The 24,761-nt window shown below is 39.5% G+C and overlaps 1 protein-coding gene across 1 annotated transcript in view; it reads right to left on the bottom strand.

The window, feature by feature from the left end:
- GDA (guanine deaminase) overlaps positions 1-24,761 on the bottom strand; it is a 124,202-nt gene that overhangs the window by 18,638 nt on the left and 80,803 nt on the right. The window contains exon 10 of the mRNA XM_065878844.1: positions 23,401-23,468. Within this exon, the coding sequence (XP_065734916.1) occupies positions 23,401-23,468 (68 nt within the window). The remainder of the gene's footprint in view (positions 1-23,400; positions 23,469-24,761) is intronic.

The following is a 24,761-nucleotide window of genomic DNA, read 5'->3' as shown; positions in this document are numbered from 1 at the left end:
AGTTTTTTTTTTAATTTCCTCTTTGGTTTATTCAGTGATCACTTGGTTATTTACTAGTGTAGTATTTAGCCTCCAGTGTTTGTATTTTTTACAGATTTTTTCCTATAATTGATATCTAATCTCGTAGCATTGTGGTCAGAAAAGATACTTGATACGATTTCAATTTTCTTAAATTTACCAAGGCTAGATTTGCGACCCAGGATATGATCCATCCTGGAGAATGTTCCATGAGCACTTGAGAAGAAAGTGTATTCTGTTGTTTTTGGATGGAATGTCCTATAAATGTCAATTAAGTCCATCTTGTTTAATGTATCAATAAAAGCTTGTGTTTATTTATTTTCATCTTGGATGATCTGTTCATTGGTGACTGTGGGGTGTTAAAGTCCCCAACTATGTTTGTGTTACTGTCAATTTCCCCTTTTATGGCTGTTAGCATTTGCCTTAAGTATTGAGGTGCTCCTATGTTGGGTGCATAAATATTTACAATTGTTATATCTTCTTCTTGGATTGATCTTTTGATCATTATATAGTGTTTTTTTTGTCTCTTTTAATAGTCTTTATTTTGAAGTCTTTTTTGTCTGATAAGAGAATTGCTACTTCAGTTTTCTTTTGATTTCCATTTGCATGGAATATCTTTTTCCATCCCCTCATTTGCAGTGCGTATGTGTCCCTAGGTCTGAAGTGGGTCTCTTTTAGACAGCATATATATGGGTCTTGTTTTGGTATCCATTCAGCGGTCTGTGTCTTCTGGTTGGAGCATTTAATCCATTTACATTTAAGGTAATTATCAATATATATGTTCCTATTACCGCTTTCTTAATTGTTTTTGTTTTTTGTTTGTTTGGGGTTTTTTTGCGGTATGCGGGCCTCTCACTGTTGTGGCCTCTCCCGTTGCGGATCACAGGATCCAGATGCGCAGGCTCAGCGGCCATGGCTCATGGGCCCAGCCGCTCCACAGCATGTGGGATCTTCCCAGACTGGGGCACAAACCCGTGTCCCCTGCATTGGCAGGCAGACTCTCAGCCACTGCACCACCAGGGAAGCCCTTGGGTTTGTTTTTGTAGGTCTTTTCCTTCTCTTGTGTTTCCTGCCTAGAAAAGTTCCTTTAGCATTTGTTGTAAAACTGGTTTGGTGGTGCTAAATTCTCTTAGCTTTTGCTTGTCTGTAAAGCTTTTAATTTCTCCATCAAATCTGAATGAGATCCTTTCTGGGGAATATTGATTGTAGGTTTTCCCCTTTCATCACTTTAAATATGTCCTACCACTCCCTTCTGGCTTGCAGAGTTTCTGCTGAAAAATCAGCTGTTAGGCTTATGGGATTCCCTTGTATATTATTTTTTGCTTTTCCCTTGCTGCTTTTAATATTTTTTTCTTTGTATTTAATTTTTGATAGTTTGATTAATATGTGTCTTGGCATGTTTCTCCTTGGATTTATCCTGTATGGGACTCTCTGCACTTCCTGGAGTTGACTATTTCTTTTCCCATATTAGGGAAGTTTTCAACTATAATCTTTTCATATATTTTCTCAGTCCCTTTCTTTTTCTCCTCTTTTTCTGGGACCCATAGAATTCAAATTTTGGTGCATTTAGTGTTGTCCCAGACGTCTCTGAGACTGTCCACAATTCTTTTCATTCTTTTTTCTTTATTCTGCCCTGCAGTAGTTATTTCCACTCTTTTACCTTCCGGGTCACTTATCCGTTTCTCTTCCTCAGTTATTCTGCTATTGATTCCTTCTAGAGAATTTTTAATTTCATTTATTGTGTTGTTCATCACAACACAATGTTTGTTTGTTCTTTAGTTCATCTAGGTTCTTAAACGTTTCTTGTATTTTCTCCATTCTATTTGCAAGATTTTGGATCATCTTCACTATCATTACTCTGAATTCTTTTTCAGGTAGACTGCCTGTTTCCTCTTCATTTGTTTGGTCTGGTGGGTTTCTGCTTTGCTTCTTCATCTTCTGCGTATTCCTCTGTCTTCTCATTTTGCTTAACTGTGTTTGGGGTCTCCTTTTTGCTGGCTGCAGGTTAGTAGTTCCTGGTTTTTTGGTGTCTGCCCCCAGTTGGTAAGGTTGGTTCTGTTGGTTGTGTATGCTTCCTGGTGGAGGGGACTGGTGCCTGTGTTCCAGTCGATGAGGCTCGATCTTGTCTTTCTAGTGGGCAGGACTGCGTCTGGTCGTGTGTTTTGGGGTGTCTGTGACCTTATTATGATTTTAGGCAACCTCTATGCTAATGGGTGGCGTTGTGTTCTTACTAGTTGTTTTGCGTGGAGTGTCCAGCACTGGAGCTTGCTAGTTGTTGAGTGGAGCTGGGTCTTAACATTGAGACGGAGCTCTGGGAGAGCTCTCGTCAATTGATATTACATGGAGCTGTGAGGCCTCTGGTGGTCCAGTGTGCTGAACTCAGCTCTCCCACCTCAGAGGCCCAGGCCTGATATCTGGCTGGAGCACCATGACCCTGTTAGGCACACGGCTCAGAAGAAAAGTGAGAAGAGAGAGAGAGAGAGAGAGAGAGGAGAAGAAAAGAAAAGAAAAGAAAGTTATTAAAATAAAAATATATTAAAATTTAAGAAGTTTTAACGTTATAAAAAAGAGCAACCAAACCAATAAACAAATCCACCAATGATAACAAGCACTAAAAATTATACTAAGATAAACATAAAAATCAGAAATTAGTCTGACTCATACAGCAAACCCCAAGTCTCCAGTTGCTCCCAAAGTCCACCGCCTCAGTTTTGGGATGATTTGTTGTCTATTCTGGCATTGCTCAGGTGTAGGGTACATCAAGTTGACTGTGGAGATTTAATCTGCTGCTCCTGAGGCTTCTGGGAGAGATCTCCCTTTCTCTTGTTTGTTTGCACAGCTCCTGAGGTTCAGGTTTGGATTTGGACCCGCGTCTGCCTGTACGTCACCCTCTGGCGTCTGTTCTTCACCCAGACAGGAGGGGGTTAAAGGAGCGGCTCATTGGGGGGCTCTGGCTCACTCAGGCCGGGGGGAGGGAGGGGTATGGAATGTGGGGCGAGCTTGTGGTGGCAGAAGCCAGCATGACGTTGCACCAGCCTGAGGCGCACTGTGCATTCTCCCGGGGAAGTTGTCCCTGGATCACAGGAACCTGGCAGTGGCAGGTTGCACCAACTCCCAGGAGGGGAGGTGTGGACAGTGACCTGTGCTTGCACACAGGATTCCTGGTGTCTGCAGCAGCAGCCTTAGCATTTCATGCCCATCACTGGTGTCCATGCTGATAGCCGCAGCTTGCATCCATCTCTGGAGCTCATTTAGGGGGTGCTCTGCCTTCTGTGGGCAGACAGGGAAGGAATCCCCTCTCCTTACACACCCTAAAACAATGGTCTCTTGCCTCTTAGGCAGGTCCAGACATTTTCCCCAACTCCCTCCCAGCTTGCTGTGTCGCACTAGCACTCTCAGGCTGTGTTCACACAGCCAACCCCAGTCCTCTCCCTGGGGTCTGACCTCCAAAGCCCAAGCCCCACCAGCCCCGGCAGGTGAGCAGACAAGCCCTCATGCTGGTGAGTGCCAGTCGGCATGGATCCTCTGTGCGGGAATCTCTCCGCTTTGCCCTCTACACCCCTGTTGCTGCGCTCTCCTCCGTGGCTCCAAAGCTTCCCCCTGCCCAACCCCCCCATCTCCTCCAGTGAAGGGGCTTCCTAGTGTGTGGAAGCTCTTCCTCCTTCACAGTTCCCTCCCAGAGGTGCAGGTCCTGTCCCTATTCTTTTGTCTCTGGTTTTTCTTTTTTTTTTTGCCCTACCCAGGTACATGGGGATTTTCTTGCCTTTTGGGAAGTCTGAGGTCTTCTGCCAGCATTCAGTAGGTGCTCTGTAGGAGTTGTTCCACATGTAGGTGTATTTTTGATGTATTTGTGGGGAGGAAACTGATCTCCACGTCTTACTCCTCCACCATCTTGAATGTTCTCCAGAAAGCCCATTTAGACAGGATAGTCAGAGAAAACCTTGTTAAGTCAATGACATTTAAACATGGACAAAAACGAGAACTCAGCCATGTTTAGAGAGACGTAAAGGGTATTCCAGGCTGAGGAACAGAAGGCACAAAGGTCTTTTGACAGAAGGGAGTGTGATTCATAGAGGGGATTAAAAGATAGAACTGTAGGGAGGAGAGAGTAGTGCGAGGTGAGGCTGGGAGATGGAGAGGTGTCACAGCATGCAGAACTTTGTGGCCTTGTAAAGAGGTTTGCATATTCAAAATCCCACTGAAGGTGGTAATCAGGAGGGAGTGAAATGGTCATATTTTCATTGCGATACTTTTTTTTTTTTTTGCTGTACGCGGGCCTCTCACTGTTGTGGCCTCTCCTGTTGCAGAGCACAGGCTCTGGACGTGCAGGCTCAGCGGCCATGGCTCACGGGCCCAGCCGCTCCGCGGCATGTGGGATCCTACCAGACCGGGGCACGAACCCGTGTCCCCCACATCGGCAGGCGGACTCTCAACCACTACGCCACCAGGGAAGCCCTCATTGCGATACTTTTGAAGAGAGGAGACTGTATTAGAAGGCCCCAGGATGAATATGAGACTGATTAGGAACCTAATGCAGGAGTTCAGGCAGCTTGCATCAGGTGGTGGTAGCTGATATGGGAAAAGAGGATGGATTCAGGAGATATTAAGAAGTCATGAGGCTGGATATTGTACTGGCTTAAACATGGGGAAGAGGTGAGGGAGAAGGTCCCCAAAACAATGCCCAAGGTTTTACTTTGAGAAATTGAATTCTCTGAGAAGGAGAGGCATTTAAGAGAACCAGGCTTAAATGTGTTTGAGGGTATAATGAAGTTTGCGGATTCTATGAGGAGGGGTCAAAGATAAAGGAGAAAGTAAGCAATTGAAAATACAGGTTTGGAATTCAAAGAGGAGTCTGGGCTGGATATAAAAATCTGAGTCATCTGCATATATGTAATCATGTAAAGCCATGATTGTAGATGATAACTCCTAAGAAGAAAGTGAAAAGAGGAGAGAGCCTAGGACTGAGCCTTGAGGAAAGCTTTTGAATAGCCAGGAAGAGAAGGGACCTTTAGCAAAGATGAAGAAGGGCAGGCAAGAGAGGAAGAAGAGAACCTAAAACAGTGTGGTTTCACTGAATCCAAGGTAAGATTGTTGGGACAAGGAGAAGTCCAGTGTGTTAAGGACAGACTGGTGTCCTTTGGAGTTGGCAGCAAAAGAGATCACAGTGGTAACAGCTCAGGGGAGAAAGGACAAGGTTCGTTACTATGGAGGGTGGTAAGAAGCCAGGCTGAAGTGGGTGGAGGAATGAAAGAGTGCCTAGGAAGTGGTAGCAGTGTGGGTACCCACCCATCAAAGAGGTTTTGCTGTGAAGGGGAACAGAGAGGTGGGGCAGGAGCCAGTAGAGGATGTCTAATTAAGAGAGAGGTTTTCTTCATGTCTTTGCTTAAAAGATCAGGAGATACTAGAGAATGTTTGTATCCTGAAGGAATGATCCAGTAGGGAGGAGATAACAATGATGCAGGAGAGTTAGTGACCAGTGGAATTAATTTATTGAGATCATGGGAGAGGAGAAAGTACAGAACACACCTCAGAGTATTTTAGTTTTTGCCTTAGATTTGAAGAGAAATTTTTTTCAGCTATAGCAAGGAAAAGAAGAGAAAATGGAAGCAGATGGAGGAATGTATGTAAATTTGGTGGTGGGGAACATGTAGGTAGGGCTTCTGATTGTTCTATTTTTCTCAAAGACTTATGAGATAAGGCCATTAGCTGGAAGTGAGGAGGGTATGATTTGGGATTAAGAGTTTAGGAAGAAATGACATAAGTCTGTCTTGGAATATGGGGACATATTAGAGGAACATAATTGTCTATTTGGATAGGGCCAAGGGCCACTTAGGATTTGAGAGCAACATTTAAAATGAAACCACTAGAAAATTTTTTTCCAGCAACATCCAGCTACTCAGCTGTAAACACTGAGAAGGGGAATAGTTGAGACAACTAAGGGGGTTGGGCTTTTCGAAAGTGAATACAAAGAAAACAAGAGGGACATGAGAAACGAGGAAGTTCCAAGGGAATGATTATAGTGAGTACTCTGGCATCTAAGATACTTAAATTAGGAAGGGAATAATGGATTGTGAAAAAGCATGTAAACATTGGATTGGAATCTACAAGTTCATCAAAGAATGCTGCTTTGGGATTAATTGAAGTAAGTTAGAAGGATAGGAATTTGTCCCCAGAAAGTGGAACCCTGGCTCCATATATGTTGTTTTGATGAATTTGTAGGTCTTGTTGATATAAAGTTGTTCCATTTTTTTTTTCAGGTTACTGTTTTTTTGGTAATTTGTTATGTCCTTTTTTTCCTGAGATAAAGAATTTTATACACTTATAATTTTGCTCCCACTTGCCAAATATATCTTCATCCTCTCAACCTTACACATAAACCACAACTTTTCAGTTTCTGTTAAGAAAATCAGAAAGTAGAATAATTTTTAGTACTTGGAAAGTTCTTCTTGCAGCCTGTATATTATTTTAAAATTTTATGATAAAATATTGAAGACGTTCAAATGAGATAGGGGAAATACCAAAACAGAAGGACCTGACATGCAGTTTCAAAAATAGCATCATACATACACACTACTATATATAAAATAGATAACTAATAAGGACCTACTGTATAGCAAAGGGAACTCTACTCAATGCTCTAATAGCCTATATGGGAAAAGAATCTGAAAAAGTGGATATATGTATATGTATAACTGATTCACTTTGCTGTACACCTCAAACAAGCACAACATTGTAAATCAACTATACTCCAATAAAATTTTTTTTTAAAAAGCATCATATATTCAGGTCCCAGGAACCTCTGCCCAAACAGAGGGAAACACCTTCTTGATTTATGTTGCCATTTTGATTTATTTAAACGTTTTGTTGTTGTTGTTTATTAAGACTTTGTTTTTAGAGCAGTTTAAGACTCATAGTCGGATAGTTTTTTAAAAAGGATATTACTTTTAACATTGTGTGTATTCTCTCTTGAAATACATTGAGTTTTACTATCATTTTTTAAACTCCTTTACAGTTTTTTCTTGTTCCTGTTTTAAATGATTTTAGCCTTCCCTGACATCCTGTTGTACCATTACTCCTCTATACCATGACCCTTCATTTTGCCTCATCACTCATTGAATGATAAAGATTTTCAACTAATTTCTTCAAAGGGTTCATGGGGAGAATATTTTCCAAACCTTTGTACATCTGAGAATTTTGTTGCCTTCACACATGAGGGAGAATGTGGTCCAGTATAATATTCTTGAATAACAACTACTTTGTCTCCAAACTCCTGTTCTTGATATTTTGTGGGCCAACAAAAACAACTGCAACCAAATTGGTTTTTGTTTTATTGATAACTGACTTTTCCCCTGCCTCAATGTTTTAGAACTTTTTTCTTTTTCTTTATAATTCAAATATTTTGCCATAATGAGTTCAATTATGGTTTAGCCTAGAACAGGGTAAGTTCCTGCAATATGACTCTTGGTTCTTTCTTAACCTCAGAAAAGATTTATCCTTCAGAGCTCTTATTATTGCTTCTGTTCCATTAGTTCTGGAACCTTGGTCAGGAAAATCTCATGTGCTGGTGCTGTGCTCTCTGCCCTCCATGTGGATCATGCTCAAACACCCCCTTTGATCTTTGGTCAACTTTGTTTTCCACACCACTGATTTAATTTTCTGCAACAATAATTCTACATCTCATAGCTTTCTATATGGCTTGTTTCTTGTTTTTTAACTGAAGGATAATTAAGATATCAGAAAATGCACAGAACTTGTGTTCAGTGTGATGCATGTTAACAATTGTATATAGGCATTTAACTACCTTTCAAGAAAACAAGATATTAAACATTTCCATCACTCCAGCAAGGTCCCTTATGGCCCTTTCCAGTCAATTCCCCTCCCCACACCCACCCCCAAGCCTTGGCAACCACTTTCTGATTTCTGTCATTGTAGGTTAGCTCTGTTGATCCCTGGATTTCATACGAAGGGAACAAACCATACAGTTGTGTGCTCTTTTGTCCCTGGCTTTTTTCACTTAACAAAATTAATTTTAAATTAATTAATTTAAAAAATTATTTTGTTGAAGTATAGTTGATTTACAATGTGTTAATTTCTGCTATACAGCAAAGTAATTCAGTTTACACATATATATATATTGTTTTTCATATTCTTTCCTATTATGGTTTATCACAGGATATTGAGTAGAGTTCCCTGTGCTTTACACTACAAACTTGTTGTTTATCCATTCTAAATGTAATAGTTTGCATCTACTAACCCCAAACTCCCAGTCCATCCCTCTCCCTCCCACCCTCCTCAGCAACCACAAGTCTGTTCTCTATGTCTGTGAGTCTGTTTCTGTTTTGTAGATAGGTTCATTTGTATCATATTTTAGATTCCACACATAAGTGATATCATATGGTATTTGTCTTTCTCCTTCTGACTTACTTCACTTGGTATGATAATCTCTAGATAATACCAAATGACATTATTTCAGTCTTTTTTATGGCTGAATTGTATTCCATTGTATATATGTACCACATCTTCTTTATCCATTCATCTGTCGATGGACTTTTAGGTTGCTTCCATGTCTTGGCTATTGTAAACAGCACTGCTATGAACATAGGGGTGCATGTATCTTTTCGAATTATAGTTTTACCTAGATATATGCCCAGGAGTGGGACTGCTGGATCATATGGCAACTCTATTTTTAGTTTTTTGAGAAACCTCCATACTGTTCTCCATAGTGGCTGCACTTTACATCCCTACCAATAGTGAAGGATGGTTGCCTTTTCTCCACACCCTCTCCAGCATTTGTTGTTTGTATATTTTCTGATGATGCCCATTCTAACTGGTGTGAGGTGCTACCTCATTGTAGTTTTGATTTGCATTTCTCTAATAATTAGTGATGTTGAGTATCTTTTCATGTGCCTGTTGGTCATCTTTATGTCTTCTTTGTCTATTAAGGTCTTCTGCCCATATTTTGATTGGGTTGTTTGTTTTTGTGTGTGTGTTGTTGAGTTGTATGAGCTGTTTATATATTTTGGAAATTAAGCCCTTGTTGGTAGCATCATTTGCAAATGTTTTCTCCCAGTCCATATGTTGTCTTTTCATTGTGTTGATGGTTTTGATTGCTGTACAAAAGCTTGTAAGTTTGATTAGGTCCCATTTGTTTATTTTTACTTTTATTTTTCTTTTATTCCTATTGCCTTTTATTTTTATTGGCCTTGTTTTTATTTCTATTAATATTTGCTTTCTATTTCTATTGACTGACCTAAGAAAACATTGGTGCAACTTATGTCAGAGAATGTTTTGCCTATGTTCTCTTCTAGAAGTTTTATGGTGTCATGTCTTATATTTAAGTCTTTAAGCCATTTTGAGTTTATTTTTGTGTATGGTGTAAGGGTGTGTTCTAACTTCATTGGGTTACATGTGGCTGTCCAACTTTCCCAATACTACTTGGTGAAGAGACTGTATTTTTTCCATTTTATATTCTTGCCCCCTCTGCCAAAGATTAATTGACTGCAGGTGTGTGGGTTTATTTCTGTGCTTTCTTTTCTGTTCCATTGATACATATGTCTGTTTTTGTGCCAATACCATGCTGTTTTGATTACTGTAACTTTGTAGTATTGTCTGGAGTCTGGGAGGGTTATGCCTCCTCTTTTGTTCTTCTTCCTCAGGATTGTTTGGCAGTTCTGGGTCTTTTATGGTTCCATATAAATTTTAGGATTATTTGTTTTAGTTATGTGAAAAATGTCATGGGTAATTTGATAGGGATCACAAATTTTAAATTTTAAATCTGTAGATTGCTTTGGGTAGTATGGCCATTTTAACAATATTAATTCTTCCAATCCAAGAGCATGGGATATCTTTCCATTTCTTTGAATCATCTTCAATTTCCTTTATTAATGTTTTATCATTCTCAGCATGTAAGTCTTTCACCTTCTTGGTCAGGTTTATTCCTAAGTATTTTATTTTTTTGATGGAATTTTAAAAGGGATTGTTTTTTTACATTCCCTTTCTCTTATTTTGAGTATGAAGAAACACAACTGATTTCTTTAAGTTGATCTTGTATCCTGCTACCTTGCTGAATTTATCAGTTCTATTAGTTTTTGTGTGGAATCTTAAGGGTTTTCTCTATATAATATCTTGTCATCTGCATGTAATGACAATTTTACCTCTTCCCTTACAATTTTTATACCTTTTACTTCTTTTTCTTGTCTGATTGCTGTGGCTAGGACTTCGAATACTGTGTTGAATAGAAGTGGTGAGAGTGGGCATCCTGTCTTGTTCCAGATTTTAGTGGGAAAGCTTTCAGTGTTTCACCATTGAGTATTATATTGGCTGTGGGTTTGTCATAAATAGCTTTTATTATGTTGAGATATGTTCCCTCTCTACCCACCTTGGTAAGAGTTTTTATCATGAATGGATGTTGAATTTTATCAAATGCTTTTTTTGCATCTTTTGAGATCATCATGTGATTTTTGTCTTTACTTTTGTAGATGTGGTGTATCACTTTGATTGATTTGTGTATGTTGAACCATCCTTGTGATCCTGGGATAAATACAACTTGGTCGTGGTGTATGATCTCTTTTATGTGTTGTTAGATTTGGTTTGCTAATATTTTGCTGAAAATTTTTGCGTCTATATTCATCAAAGATATTGGCCTGTAATTTTCTATTTTGGTGGTGTCTTTGTCTGGTTTTGCTCTCAGGTGGCTTCACAGAATGTCTTTGAGAGTGTTCCCTCCTCTTCAATCTTTTGGAAGAGTTTGAGAAGGATTGGTATAAGTTCTTTGTATGTTTGGTAGATTTCGCCTGTGAAGCCATCTGGTCCTGGACTTTTGTATTATAGGGAGTTTTGTAAAATTACAGATTCTATTTCACTTCTAGTGATCGGTCTGTTCAAATTATCTATTTCTTCTTTATTCAGTTTTGGTGGGCTCTATGTTTCTAGAGACAAGTCCATTCTTCCAGGTTGTTGAATTTGTTGGCATATAATTATTCATAGTATTCTCTTATGGTTTTTTGTATTTCTGTGGTATTGGATTTTACTTCTCCTTTTTCATTTCTTATTTTGTTTATATGGGTTCCCTTTTCTTCCTGGTGAGCCTGGCCAGAGGTTTGTCAATTTTATTTACCCTTTTGAAGAACCAGCTCTTGGTTTTATTGATCTTTTTTTTCTAATTTTTAATCTCTATTTTATTTATTTCCTCTCTGATCTTTATTATTTCCTTCCTTCTGTTGACTTTAGCTTTTGTTCTTTTTCTAGTTCTTTTAGGTGGTAGGTTAGGTTGTTTGAGATTTTTCTTGTTTTCTGAGGAAGGTCTGTATTGATATGAACTACCCTCTAATAAACTGTTTTTGCAGCATCCCATAGATTTTATATGGTTATGTTTTCATTGTCATGTGCCTCAAGGTATTTTTTAATTTCCTCTTTGTATTCATTGTTGACCCACTGGTTTTTTAGTAGCATGTTGTTTAGTCTCCATGTAATCATTTTATTCTCATTTCTTTCCTCTGGTTGATTCCTAGTTTCATGTCATTGTGGTCAGAAAAGATGCTTGAAATAATTTCTACACACTTAAATTTATTGAGGCTTGTTTTGTGTCCTAGTATGTGGTAAATCCTAGAGAATGTTCCACGTGCACTTGAAAAGAATATGTATTGTTGTGGTTTTTTTTGGATGTAATGTCCTGAAGATATCAATTAAGTCTATTCTGTTGTATCATTCAGGATCTCAATGTGCCTTATTGATTTTCTGTCTAGAAGATCTGTCCATTGATGTGAGTAGAGTGTTAAAGTCTCTTACTATTATTGGATTCCCATCAGTTTTTCCCTTTATGTCTGTTACTATTTGTTTTATGTAGTTGGGTGCTCCTATCTGGGGTGCGTATATGTTGATAAGTGTAATATCCTCTTCTTGTATTGATCCTTCATTATATAGTGTCCTTCTTTTTCTTTACGGCCTTTGTTTTAAAGTCTATTTTGTATGATATTAGTATTACAGTCCCCAAAAGATGAAATATCTTTTTCCATCCCCTGACTTTCTATCTATGTGTGTTCTTTGCCCTAAAGTGGGTCTCTTGTAAGCAACATATTGTAGGCACTTGTTTTTTTTAACTAATCTGCCACTCTGTGTCTTTTGATTGGAGCATTTAATCCATTGACATTTAACATAATTATTGATAGATATTCATTGCTATTTTAAGTCTTGTTTTCCAGTTGATTTTGTATATCTTCTTTGTCCCTTTTTTGTTTTTCCTTTTATGGTTTGATGATTTCCTTTTATATTACACTTGTGTTCTGGTTTTTGTGAATCTGTTGTATGTTTTTTATTTGTTGTTACCACGTTGTTCAAGTATGTTAACCCCTTCCTATACATACTTGCTTTAGACTGATAATCATATAGGATCAAACACATTCTAAAAAAAAAAAAAGAATCTACATGTTCTTACTCTCCTACTCCACATTTTATGATTTTGATGTCCTCTTTTACATCTTCATGTTTATTTTTAGCTGTGTTGGGTCTTCATTTCTGCGTGAGGGCTTTCTCTAGTTGCAGCGAGTGGGGGCCACTCTTCCTTGCGGTGCGTGGGCCTCTCACTATCATGGCCTCTCTTGTTGTGGAGCACAGGCTCCAGACGCGCAGGCTCAGTAGTTGTGGCTCACGGGCCCAATTGCTCTGTGGTATGTGGGATCTTCCCAGACCAGGGCTCGAACCCGTGTCCCCTGCATTGGCAGGCAGATTCTCAACCACTGCACCACCAGGGAAGCCCCATGTTTATCTTTTTACTGTTCATTGTGGTTATCATCACTTTCACAAACATTTTTTGATTTTTTTTAAATCTGTATACTGGCTTATTTAAGTGACTTATTTCCAGTTGTGATTTTCTCTTTCCTATAGATTCTTGCTTCTTTTCTATTTAGAGAAGACCTTTCAATATTTCTTTTAGGATAGGTTTAGTATTGCTGTGGGGTTTTTTTTAGCTTTTGCTTGTCTTGAGAAATTCTTTGTCTCTCTTTCTATTCTAAATGATAATCTTGCTGGGTAGAGTAACCCAGTTTGCAGATTTTTCCCTTTTAGGACTTTGAATATATCTTGCCACTACCTTCTGGCCTACAACATTTCTGTTGAGAAATCAGCTGATAGCCTTATGGGGGGTTCTTTATGATTAACTCTGTTTTTCTCTTGCTGCCTTTAGAATCCCCCTCTTTAACTTTTGCCATTTTAATTATAATATGTCTTGGTGTAGTCTGTTTGAGTTCATCTTGTTGGGGACGCCCTGTGCTTCTTGTACCTGCATATCTGTTTCCTTCTTTAGGTTTAGGAAGTTTCCAGCCATAATTTATTCAAATACACTTTCAATCCCCTTTTCTCTTTCTTCTTCTTCTGGAATCCCTATTATGCATAGATTTACATGCTTCATATTATTCCATGGGTCTCTTATATTGCTTTCATTTTTGTTTCATTTGGCTTTCTGTCTGCTGTTCTGTTTGAGTGATTTCCATTATTCTGTCTTCCAGATCACTTATTCCTTCTTCTGCATTATTCAATCTGGTATTCACTGCCTTTGGTTCAGCTTTCATCTCAACAAATGAGTTTTCTTGGCTCCTCTTTATAGTTTCTACTTCCCTTTTACAATAATCTGCCTTTCTATTGATAGCCTTTTTAAATTCCTTCTGGATTTTGATTTTCTCCTTTTTGAATTCAGTGTCTGTTAGGCTGGAGAGGTGTGGTTAATTGTTCTTTCAGGGGAATTCTCTTGATCTTTTAACTGGGAGTGGTTCCTCTGCTTCTTCATTTTTCTTACATTTATCTTACTCTATAAGTTTAGGAGAAACAATTATCTACTGTGGTCTTGGAGGGCTATTTTTATGTGGGAGCATCCCTAATTAGCCTGTGTAGGTTTAATATATTTGGTACAAGTGCTATTTTTAATATGGATGCCTGCTGCCTCTTTCCTCAGTGTGTACTGGCCATTATCCTCTTGATGAGGGGTTGTGACTGGTGTTGTGGTGATCAGAGCCAGTACTGGATGTTGAGTGGGGCCTCCTCTTTGCTCTGTGGTTGTCACAGCCTGTGGGGGCAGGGTCTGCTCCCTAGTTGTTGGAGTAGAAGCCTCTTATCCATTTCTGAGCTGTGGTGTGAGGTAAGCAGGGTTGGAGCACTCCCACTGGGAGAGGAACCACGGAGTATTCCTTCACCAAAGCTGTCCACCTGGGAGTGCACTTTGATGTGTCACCTGTCACCCGTTGTACAGGCTCACAAAGTACACTGAGGTTAGCACTGCCCTTGGCTCTGCCTCCACCGTGGGAATGCCAACAATTGGCCCTGGTGTCCCTCAGGTATTGTTATCACAAAGCCACCAGCAGAGATCTGTAGACGCAGATCCACTGAAGTCAGATACCAGGACTGCAGCAGTCTCACATCTGGGCTCACCATGGAAGCTATGGAGACAGCCCAGACCCTGGCCTGGCCCAGCCTCCACATGAACACACCCCCAAAGCCCACAGCTGCTAAGGCCAGACCTGTCCCAGCCACGGGAGAACCCGCCATCCACTCTGATGACCCACAGGCACTGAGTTTACAAAGCCAGTGGCAGTGGCGTAAATCCGTGTATTGTGCAGCCACAGGGAGAGATTTCAGTCCTGCTTTCTAAGTTGTGCAACCCCTGGGGCTCAGCTCTGATTTCAGCCCCACCACTGTGTGTGGGCAACCCACTGGCTTGCGTGCTCCCAGAGCTCACAGAGGCCGTGCTGTGCCGCCTGAACGAGCACGGAGAAAATGGCTGCTATGGTGGGCCCTGCCACTCCCTTCACGTGCCCCTTAATGGTGCTCCACTTCTGTGGTGGGCCTAGGCTTCTATGTACATCCCAAGTTGCAGCCGTACCACACTCCAGCCCCTCAGGCTGTGTCCCCACAGCCAACCCCAGGTCTCTCCCTAGGTCTGTCCTCTAAAGCTCAAGTTTCAGCACCCAGCCCCCACCTGAAACAGAAGACACATGTCTCAGGCTGGGGAGTGCAGGGCAGTGGCAGACCTTCTGGGAAGCTCTCTTTCTGTTCTGCCAGCCACAAACCGAATGCTGTGCTTTCCTCCAAGCCTCTGAAGCTTGCTTTTTGTCCCCCACCAGAGAGAGGGCTTCCTGGGGTGCAGGAACCTTTCCTTTTTTTCAGCTCCCTCCCAAGGGCACAGGTCCCAGCCTGCTTCCTTTTTTTCCTTCTTCTTTCATCCTACCCAGTTAAGGTGGAGAAATTTCTCAGATAGTTTTCTGTTATCTGAGTCTTCTGCCAGCGTTCAGTAGGTATTCTGTGAGCATTGTTTGCTGTATTTGTGGGAGGAGGTGAGCTCCACGTCCTTCTGCTCTGCCGTCTTGATTGGACCCCTTTTTAAAATTTATTTTATTGAAGTATAGTTGATTTACATTGTTGTGTTAGTTTCTGCTGTACAGCAAAGTAATCTAGTTTTTATATATATGTATATATATAAAAAAATTATATTATATATATATTCTTTTTCATATTCTTTTACATTATGGTTTATCACAGGATATTGAACATAGTCTCCTGTGCTATACAGTAGGACCTTGTTGTTTATTCATCCTATATATAATAGTTTGCATCTGCTAACCCCAAACTCTCAATCCATCCCTCCCCCAAATTTCCTCCCCCTTGGCAACCATAAGTCTGTTCTCTATGTCTGTGAGTCTGTTTCTGTTCCATAGATACAGGAAGAGATGAGTGGGAAGGACAGGAGGGACCAGGTGGTGCCTGATATCTGTACTTCCCTAAGGAATTTAGACTTGACACTGTTGGTAATGGGAGGGAATGCTTAAGGATTTTTTTTTTATTGAAGTATATTTGATTTACATATTTCAGGTATAAAGCAAAGTGATTCAGTTATATATAAAACTCTATTAAATAGTTATATATATATATATATATATATATATATAAAATTCTTTTTCAGATTCTTTTCCATTGGAGGGTATTAGAAGATACTGAATATATTATTACAAGATGTTGAATATAGTTCCCTGTGCTATACAGTAGATCCTTGTTTGTTTATTTTATATATAGTAATGTGTATCTGTTAATCCCAAATTCCTAATTTCTTCCTCCCCCTATCCCCTTTGGTAACCATAAGGTTGGTTTCTATGTCTGTGGGTCTATTTCTGTTTTGTAAATAAGTTCTTTTGTATCATTTTTCAGATTCCACATTTAAGTGATATATTTGTTTTTCTCTGTCTGACTTACTTCACTTAGTGTGATAATCTCTAGGTCCATCCATGTTGCTGCCAATGGCAGTATTTCACTCGTTTTAATGCTGAATAATATTCCCTTGTATATGTGTGTGTGTGTGTATGTGTATATATATATATGCCATATCTTCTTTATCCATTCCTCTGTCAGTGGACATTTAGGTTGCTTCCAAGTCTTTGCTATTGTATATAGTGCTACAATGAACATTGGGGTGCACATATCTTTTCAAAGTATGTTATTCTGTGGATACATGCCCAGGAGTAGGATCCCTGGATCATATGGTAGTTCTATTTTTAGTTTTTTAAGGATCCTCCATACTCTTCTCCACAATGGTCGTACTAGTTTATATTCCGACCAACAGTATAAGAGGGCTCCCTTTTCTCCACACCCTCTCCAGCATTTATTGTTTGTAGACTTTTTGATGATGGCCATTCTGACTGATGTAAAGTGATACCTCATTGTAGTTTTGATTTGAATTTCCCTAATAACTAGTGATGTTGAGCATCTTTTCATGTGCTTTTTGGTCTTCTGTATGTCTTTTTTTTTTTTTTTTTTTTTTTTTGTAGCTGTACCACGCAGCTTGCAGGTTCCCTGACCAGGGATTGAACCTGGGTCATGACAGTGAAAGCGCTCAGTCCTAACCACTGGACTGCCAGGGAATTCCCTCTGTATGTCTTCTTTGGAGAAATGTCTATTTAGATCTTCTGCTCATTTTTTGATTGGGTTGTGGTTTTTTTTGATATTGAGCTGCATGAGCTGTTTATTTTGGATATTGCTTTGCAAATATTTTTCTCCCATTCTATGGGTTGTCTTTTCATTTTGTTTATGGTTTGCCGTGCAAAAACTTTTAAGTTTCATTAGGTCCCATTTGTTTATTTTTGTTTTATTTTCTTTACTCTAGGAGGTGGATCCAAAAAGATCTTACTGCAATTTATGTCAAAGAGTGTTCTGTCTGTATTTTTCCTCTAAGAATTTTATAGTATCTGGTCTTACATTGAGGTCTTCAATCCATTTTAAGTTTATTTTTGTGAATGGAGTTAGAGAATGTTCTAATTTGATTCTTTTATGTGTAGCTGTCCAGTTTTCCCAGCAACATGTATTGAGGAGACTGTCTTTTCTCCATTCTATATTCTTGCCTCCTTTGTAGTAGACTAATTGACCATAGGTGCATGGGTTTATTTCTGGGCTTTCTATCCTGTTCCATTGATCTATATTTCTGTTTTTGTTTCAGTACCATACTGTTTTGATTACTGTAGCTTTGTAGTATAGTCTGAAGTCAGGGAGCCTGATTCCTCCAGCTCCGTTTTTCTTTCTCAGGTTTGCTTTGGCTCTGTTGTCTTTTGTGTTTCCACACAAATTTAAAAATTTTTTGTTCTATTTCTCTGAAAAATGTCATTGGTAATTTAATAGGGATTGCATTGAATCTGTAGATTGCCTTGGGTAGTACAGTCATTTTGACATAATTGATTCTTCCAACACAAGAACGTGGAATATCTTTCTATCTGTTTGTGTTAACTTTTATTTCTTTCATCAGCATCTTATAACTTTCAGAATACAGGTATTTAACCTCCTTAGGTACGTTTATTCCTAGGTATTTTATTCTTTTTTATGCGATGGTAAATGGGATTGTTTCCATAATTTCTCTTTCTGATCTTTCGTTTTTAGTGTATAGAAATGCAACAGATTTCTGTGTATTAGTTTTGTATCCTGCAGCCTTACTGAATTCATTGATGAGCTCTAGTACTTTTCTGTAGCATCTTTAGGATTTTCTATGTATAGTATCATGTCATATGCAAACAATGACTGTTTTATTTCTTTTCCAATTTGGATTCCTTTTCTTCTTCTTCTTCTCTGATTGCCGTGGCTAGGACTTCTAAAACTATGTTGAATAAAAGTGGTGATTGCTCAGGGCTTCCCTGATGGCGCAGTGGTTGACAGTCCGCCTGCCGATGCAGGGGACACGGGTTCGTGCCCTGGGCCGGGAAGATCCCACATGCCATGGAGCAGCTACGCCCATGAGCCATGGCCGCTGGGCCTGCGCGTCCGGAGCCTGTGCTCTGCAATGGGAGAGGCCACAACAGTGCAAGGCCTGCGTACCACAAAAAAAAAAAAAAAAAAAAAAAAAGGGGGTGACTGCAGACATCCTTGTCTTGTTCCTGATCATAGAGGAAATGGTTTCAGCTTTTCCCCATTGAGTATGATGTTAGCTGTGGGTTTGTCATATATGGCCTTTATTATGTTGAGGTAGGTTCCCTCTATGCCTACTTTCTGGAGAGTTTTTATCATAGATGGGTTTTGAATTTGGTCAAAAGCTTTTTCCAAATCTATTGAGATGATCATATGGTTTTTATTCTTCATTGTTAATGTAGTGTATCACAGTGACTGGTTTGCGGATACTGAAAAATCCTTGCACCCCTGGGATAAATCCTAGTTGATCATGGTATGTCATCCTTTTAATGTATTGTTGGATTTGGTTTGCTAGTATTTGGTTGAGAATTTTTGAGTCTATGTTCATCAGTGATATTGGCCTGTAATTCACTTTTCTCGTGGTATCGTTGGCTGGTTTTTGTATCAGGGTGATGGTGGCTTCCTAGAATGAATTTGGGAGTGTTCCTTCCTCTGCAAAAGGATAGTTATTAACTCTTCTCTAAATGTTTGATAGAATTCGCCTGGAAGCCATCTAGTCCTGGACTTTTGTTGGAAGCTTTTTCATCACAGTTTCAATTTCAGTACTTGTGATTGGTCTCTTCATGTTTTCTATTTCTTTCTGGTTCAGTCTTGGAAGATTGTACCTTTCTAAGAATTAGTTCATTTCTTCTGGTTTTCCATTTCATTGGCATATAGTTGCTTGTAGTAGTCTCTTATGATCCTTTGTATTTCTGTAGTGTCAATTGTAACTTCACCTTTTTCATTTCTAATTTTATTGATTTGAGCCCTCTCCCCTTTTTTCTTGATGAGTTTGGCTAAAGGTTTATCACTTTTGTTTATTTTCCCCAAAGAACCAGCTTTTAGGTTCATTGATCTTTTCTTTTTTTCATTTCTCTTTCATTTATTTCTGCCCTGATCTTTATGACTTCTTTCCTTCTACTAACTTTGGACTTTGTTTGTTCTTCTTTCTCTCGGTTCTTTAGGTATAAGTTTAGATTGAGATTTTTCTTGTTTCCTGAGATAAGATTTTATAGCTATAAACTTTGCTCTTAGAACTGCTTTTGCTGTGTCCCATAGGTTTTGGATTGTTGTGTTTTCATTTTCATTTGTCTCTAGGTATTTTTTAATTTCCTCTTTGATTTCTTCAGTGATCCACTGGTTGTTTAGTAACATATAGTTTAGCCTCCACGTGTTTGTGTTTTTTCCATTTTTTTTCTTGTAGTTGATTTCTAATCTCATAGTGTTGTGGTTGGAGAAAATGCTTGATATGATTTCAGTTTTCTTAAGTTTACTGAGGTTTGCACTGTGGCCCAGCATGTGTTCTATCCTGGAGAATGTTGCAATGTGCACTTCAGAAGAATGTGTTTTTTCTGCTGCCCTTTCTTCTTGGTTCTGGTATGTGCCCCATGGTGGGTGAGATTGGTCTGGGGGGCTTGTGCTGGCTTCCTGGTGGGAGGAACTGGTGCCTGCTCACTGGTGGGTAGAGCTGGGTCTTGTCCCACTGGTGGGCAGGGCTATGTCAAGGAGTGTGTTTATGGGCAGCTTTTGGCTCAGGATGACTTTAGGCAGCCTGTCTGCTGATGGGTGGGGCTGTGTTCCCACCCTGTTTGTTGTTTGGCCTGAGGCATCCCAGCACTGAAGCCTGCAGCCTGTTGGGTGAGGCCAGTTCTCAGTGCCAAAATAGCTATCTTCAGGAGAGTTAATGCCTATGAGTATTCCCTGGGGCATCCGCCACCAATGTCCTTGCCCCTAGAGTGAACCACAGCCAACCCCTACCTCCCCAGAAGACCCTCCAAGACTTGAAGATAGGTCTGGCCCACCATCTTATGGAGTCACTACTTTGCTCTGGGCTCCAGTTCCTGTGAAACCTTGTGTGCTTCCTCAAGAGTGGAGTGTCTGTCTCGCGCTGTCCTGTGGAGCTCCTGCATTCAAGCCCCACTGGCCTTCAAAGCCAAATGTGCTGGGGGCTCCTCCTCCTGATGCCAGACCCCCAGGCTGGGGAGCATGACATGGGGCTCAGAACTCTCACTCCTGTGGGAGAACTTCTGTGATATAATTATTTTCCAGTTTGCGGGTCACCTACCTGGCAAGTATGAGATTTTATTATATGGTAAAAGCACCCGTCCTGCCATCTCGTTGTGGCTCCTTCTTTGTCTTTAGAATACCTTTTTTGGTAGGTTCAAGTCTTTTTTGTCGATGGTTGTTCAGCAATCAGTTGTGATTGTGGTGTTTTTGTGAGAGGAGGTGAGCTCTAGTCTTTCCATTCTGCCATCTTGTTTCCTCTAGGCATCTAGATCTTCTATACCACATCTTCTCTTTCCATTCCTCTGTTGATGGACATTTAGGTTGCTTCCATGTCTTGGCTATTGTAAATAATGCTGCTGTGAACATAGGGGTGCATGGCTATTGTAAATAATGCTGCTGTGAACATAGGGGTGCATGTATCTTTTTGAATTATAGTCCAACTATATGCCTAGGAGTAGGATTGCTGGATTATATGGCAACTCTGTTTTCAGTTGACGAAGCTCCAGTTTTCCATAGTGGTGCACTAATTTACATTCCCACCAACAGTGTAGGAGCATTCCCTTTTCTTCACACCCTCTCCAGCATTTTAACAAAATATTTTTGAGATTTATCCATATTCTGCATATATCAACGTTTTGTTCTGTTTTTAGAATGCTGAATAATATTTAATTGTATAAACGTGCCACATTTGCCTATCTGTCCTCCTCTTGGAAGGTGTTTGGACTATTTCCAGTTTGGGGCTATTATGAATAAAGATATTATAAATATTCTTGTACAACTATTTGTGCAAATATGTGTGTCCATTTCTCTAGGGTAAATACTCAAAATGGAATTACTGATGTATATTTAACTTTATAAGAAACTGCCAAACAGTTCTCTACGTTGGTTGTACCATTTAATCTCCCTGCAGTAGTGTATGAGGGTCTATCTACATGCTTCTTATTCTTTTTTCCTTTTCTTTTTCAGTTTTCTTCTTTCATTTTCAAATTGTCCTTTTCCATCAAAACTCATGGTCTTTTCATACTGCCATGTCTTCTTGTACTCTAAGGATGCTAGCAATTTTCTGAACTCTTATTCTGGATCCTGAAGTAGATGCTTTTCAGAGCTATGTTCATCTTCTTCTTCTTTTTGATACTGCTTTCTCTTGTTTTGCAATATTTTTGTGAAGCTTCATGAGGGTTTCTCCTATTTAATATTTGAGAAAGTCCAGATCTGCCGCTGTTTCTTATAGACATGGTGAATGATCCATTCTTGGACCTGCTTTCTGTCCACAGTGTTAAAGTTAAATAATCTACTGAAGTCCAAAGCAGAAGGACAGGTTTATACATAAAGGTCATGTTTAGGTAATATTGGTACATAGGATGGCTGTTATAACAGAGACTATGTAAAATGCAACAAAACTGTCCAGGTTAATATGATAATATATCATATTTAATCAAACCTTTAATTGGAAACCAACATTACTTTTTCCCTTTTAAGCCAATCTTCATTAACCACTGCAACATGCCAGATATGTGCTAACCACCTCACACACATTTTTTTTTCATTTAAGCCTCAAAACAAGGTTGTAACATTATTATAATTATTGTTGTTCTTGTTATAGAAATTAGGAAACAAAGCCTTAGAAAGTTAAGGTAATTTGCTCAGGGTCTTACAGCTAATAAGTGACATAGCTTTACCTAATCATTTTAGACAATCACTATACAACCCAAAATCAAGAACTGGAAATCATGTGATGAACTTAAATCATGGAGACCAAAATCCTAGAAAATTTGAAAGCAGTACATATGATTTTTGCATTTCTACCAAATTTTCAATTGATTGACAAAAACTCTTGGCCACTTTTTTCTTATTCATTTAAAGCTTTTCTGTGAAGTTAAAAATAACTGGTTTCCTGCCTTAATACCTGAGACTATATCCAGGTACTACACAATCTCAATGATTCAAGGCTTAAATTCAAAATTTTAAGAATTTTAATTGCTCTGATTCATGTAAAATTGAGAAAAACTTCTAATCTAGCACACCTCTTTAAAATTATAGATAAATCATTTTATATTATTGTATGTCTTACCAATATTGCTTGGTATAAAAATTAACTGAGACTTGAGTCATTGCAGAAAATGATAAAAACCATTATTGTCAATATGCAAACATTCTGGTGCTCTTACATATCAGGAAGACAAACGCATCAAGAATGAAAAATAAGACCTTGTGCCCCACAGCCATTTAAAAAAAATTTTTTTTTTAGTTCATTCACACACAGTGATTAAAAAAAAGGTTCACAGCAGATGCCTAAACATTTGGGCCTGACTGACACTTCTAAAGTGAGCAGCACAGTACACACTCAAGAAAAACAATTCAAATGTACTGTGAAAAAAAAGGAGACATCACTAATTCATCAGCCACCTAGACTGTCCTTCAGCCTAGCAAACATCAGACTGCCTGTGGGAATCAGAATCTCACTTTGTTAAAAACTGCTTAAAAGCAAACATGCTTTTTAACATATCTTAGAGTTCTCCGTTATGGCATAGACTGAATTTGTGCTCACTACTGGCAAAGTTGAATAATTTTCTTTTGAGACAGTATTCGTGATGACACAGCTATTGAAAACCAAAAACATACAAATCCAAACCATTGAAATTTAGCAGGAAGGACAAAACAAACAAACAAAAAACAAGGACTTTTCAAAAAGAATCTCTAAAACACTTGAGAAGGACTTATCCTTTATAGCCCCGTGTCTGAATAGTAAACATGGTTAATGGCTTTCAAGAGGTTAATGTCATCAAAACTTTTCCCTTCGCATACACTTCCTTACTGCTTCCAACCTCATTATTTTATTAGCTCTACATATGACTACCAGAAAATAAAACTAAGTCTTTTAAAACACAGAACTCTTACTTGAAAATTAGTCACATTTGAAAGTTATGCACTTAACCACTTTGCCATGGTTCTTAATGGGAAACTACTAACCTGTACCCAGCCCTATCTTCACTCCATGTCTCAGGACCTCTGGCACATTGAGAAGGCCGCTGCTGAGCCTGTAGAGAGAGGAGACAGTCAGAACAAGGAGACCCACGTGGGTCCAACAAGAGAAGGGCACTAACAAAACTGATGGTGATATCACTGAAAATTATGATTCCCATCTCAGCTCTAATGCTGACATAAACACACTAGTCAAATCAGACCATCCAGCGGCTTCCCTGGTGGCGCAGTGGTTGAGAGTCCGCCTGCCAATGCAGGGGACACGGGTTCGTGCCCCGGTCCAGGAAGATCCCATGTGCCGTGGAGCAGCTGGGCCCGTGAGCCATGGCTGCTGAGCCTGCGCGTCCAGACCCTATGCTCCGCAACGGAAGAGGCCACAAAAGTGAGAGGCCCGCGTACCACACAAACAAAAAATTCAGACTATCCGAGTCCTGGAGTAAAAAAGGACCATGAAGGAGTTCGAACCATTGAGCAGAGGTTAATATCAGGAGGGCACAAAGCAGCAAGAATTAGAAGGGAGAGCAGGGGATCATTTGTAAGGAAAAATAAATGAAGAAATTAAATCTTGCAACTAGTTCAAAAATTTTTGCAATTTTTAATATTTTTTCAGCTTAAGATACAAATGACAAAATTCTAAGATATTTAAAGTGTACAACATGATTTGATATATGTATACATTGCGAGAGGATTTCCCCCCACTGAGTCGACCAACACATCTATCACCTCACATATTTACCTCTTTTTTTTTTTTGCGGTACGCGGGCCTCTCACTACTGTGGCCTCTCCTGCTACGGAGCACAGGCTCAGCGGCCATGGCTTACGGGCCCAGCTGCTCTGCGGCATGTGGGATCTTCCCATACCAGGGCACGAACCTGTGTCCCCTGCATCAGCAAGCAGACTCTCAACCACTGCGCCACCAGGGAAGCCCTATTTACCTCTTTTATTTGTGAGAACATACAAGTTCTACTCTCTTAGCAAATTTCAGTTATACAATATGGTGTTATCAACTATTGGTCTTTAATTGTTTTTTTAACCAACCCATCCTTCTATGCTAGGAAGTAGAAATTATAAAGCATTGCCTTTCCTCTCTTCCTGGGATCATTTGTTGCCTTGAATGAGTAGCGACTTGCAAGATCAAAGAAAGAGGGGTATAGCTGGAAGAGGGGGTGCAGGTTGTAAGTCAGGGCCTGGTGGTTCAAATGCTACTTCTGAGGACAGCAGCAACTAGGAGAGATGGTTCCTGGACTGAATTCCGGAGCTCGTGACCCTGACTCAGTAGATGTGCCGCCTTTCTAAAGAGACAAAGAAAAACTAAAGCAATCCTTAAAAGTCTGAGAAGATGCAAAGGT

The sequence above is a fragment of the Phocoena phocoena genome, chromosome 6, assembly GCF_963924675.1.
Source record: "Phocoena phocoena chromosome 6, mPhoPho1.1, whole genome shotgun sequence".
Classification (NCBI taxonomy): domain Eukaryota; kingdom Metazoa; phylum Chordata; class Mammalia; order Artiodactyla; family Phocoenidae; genus Phocoena; species Phocoena phocoena.
Note: the sequence above shows the minus strand (reverse complement) of the source record. Positions and strands in the feature narration are given on the sequence as shown.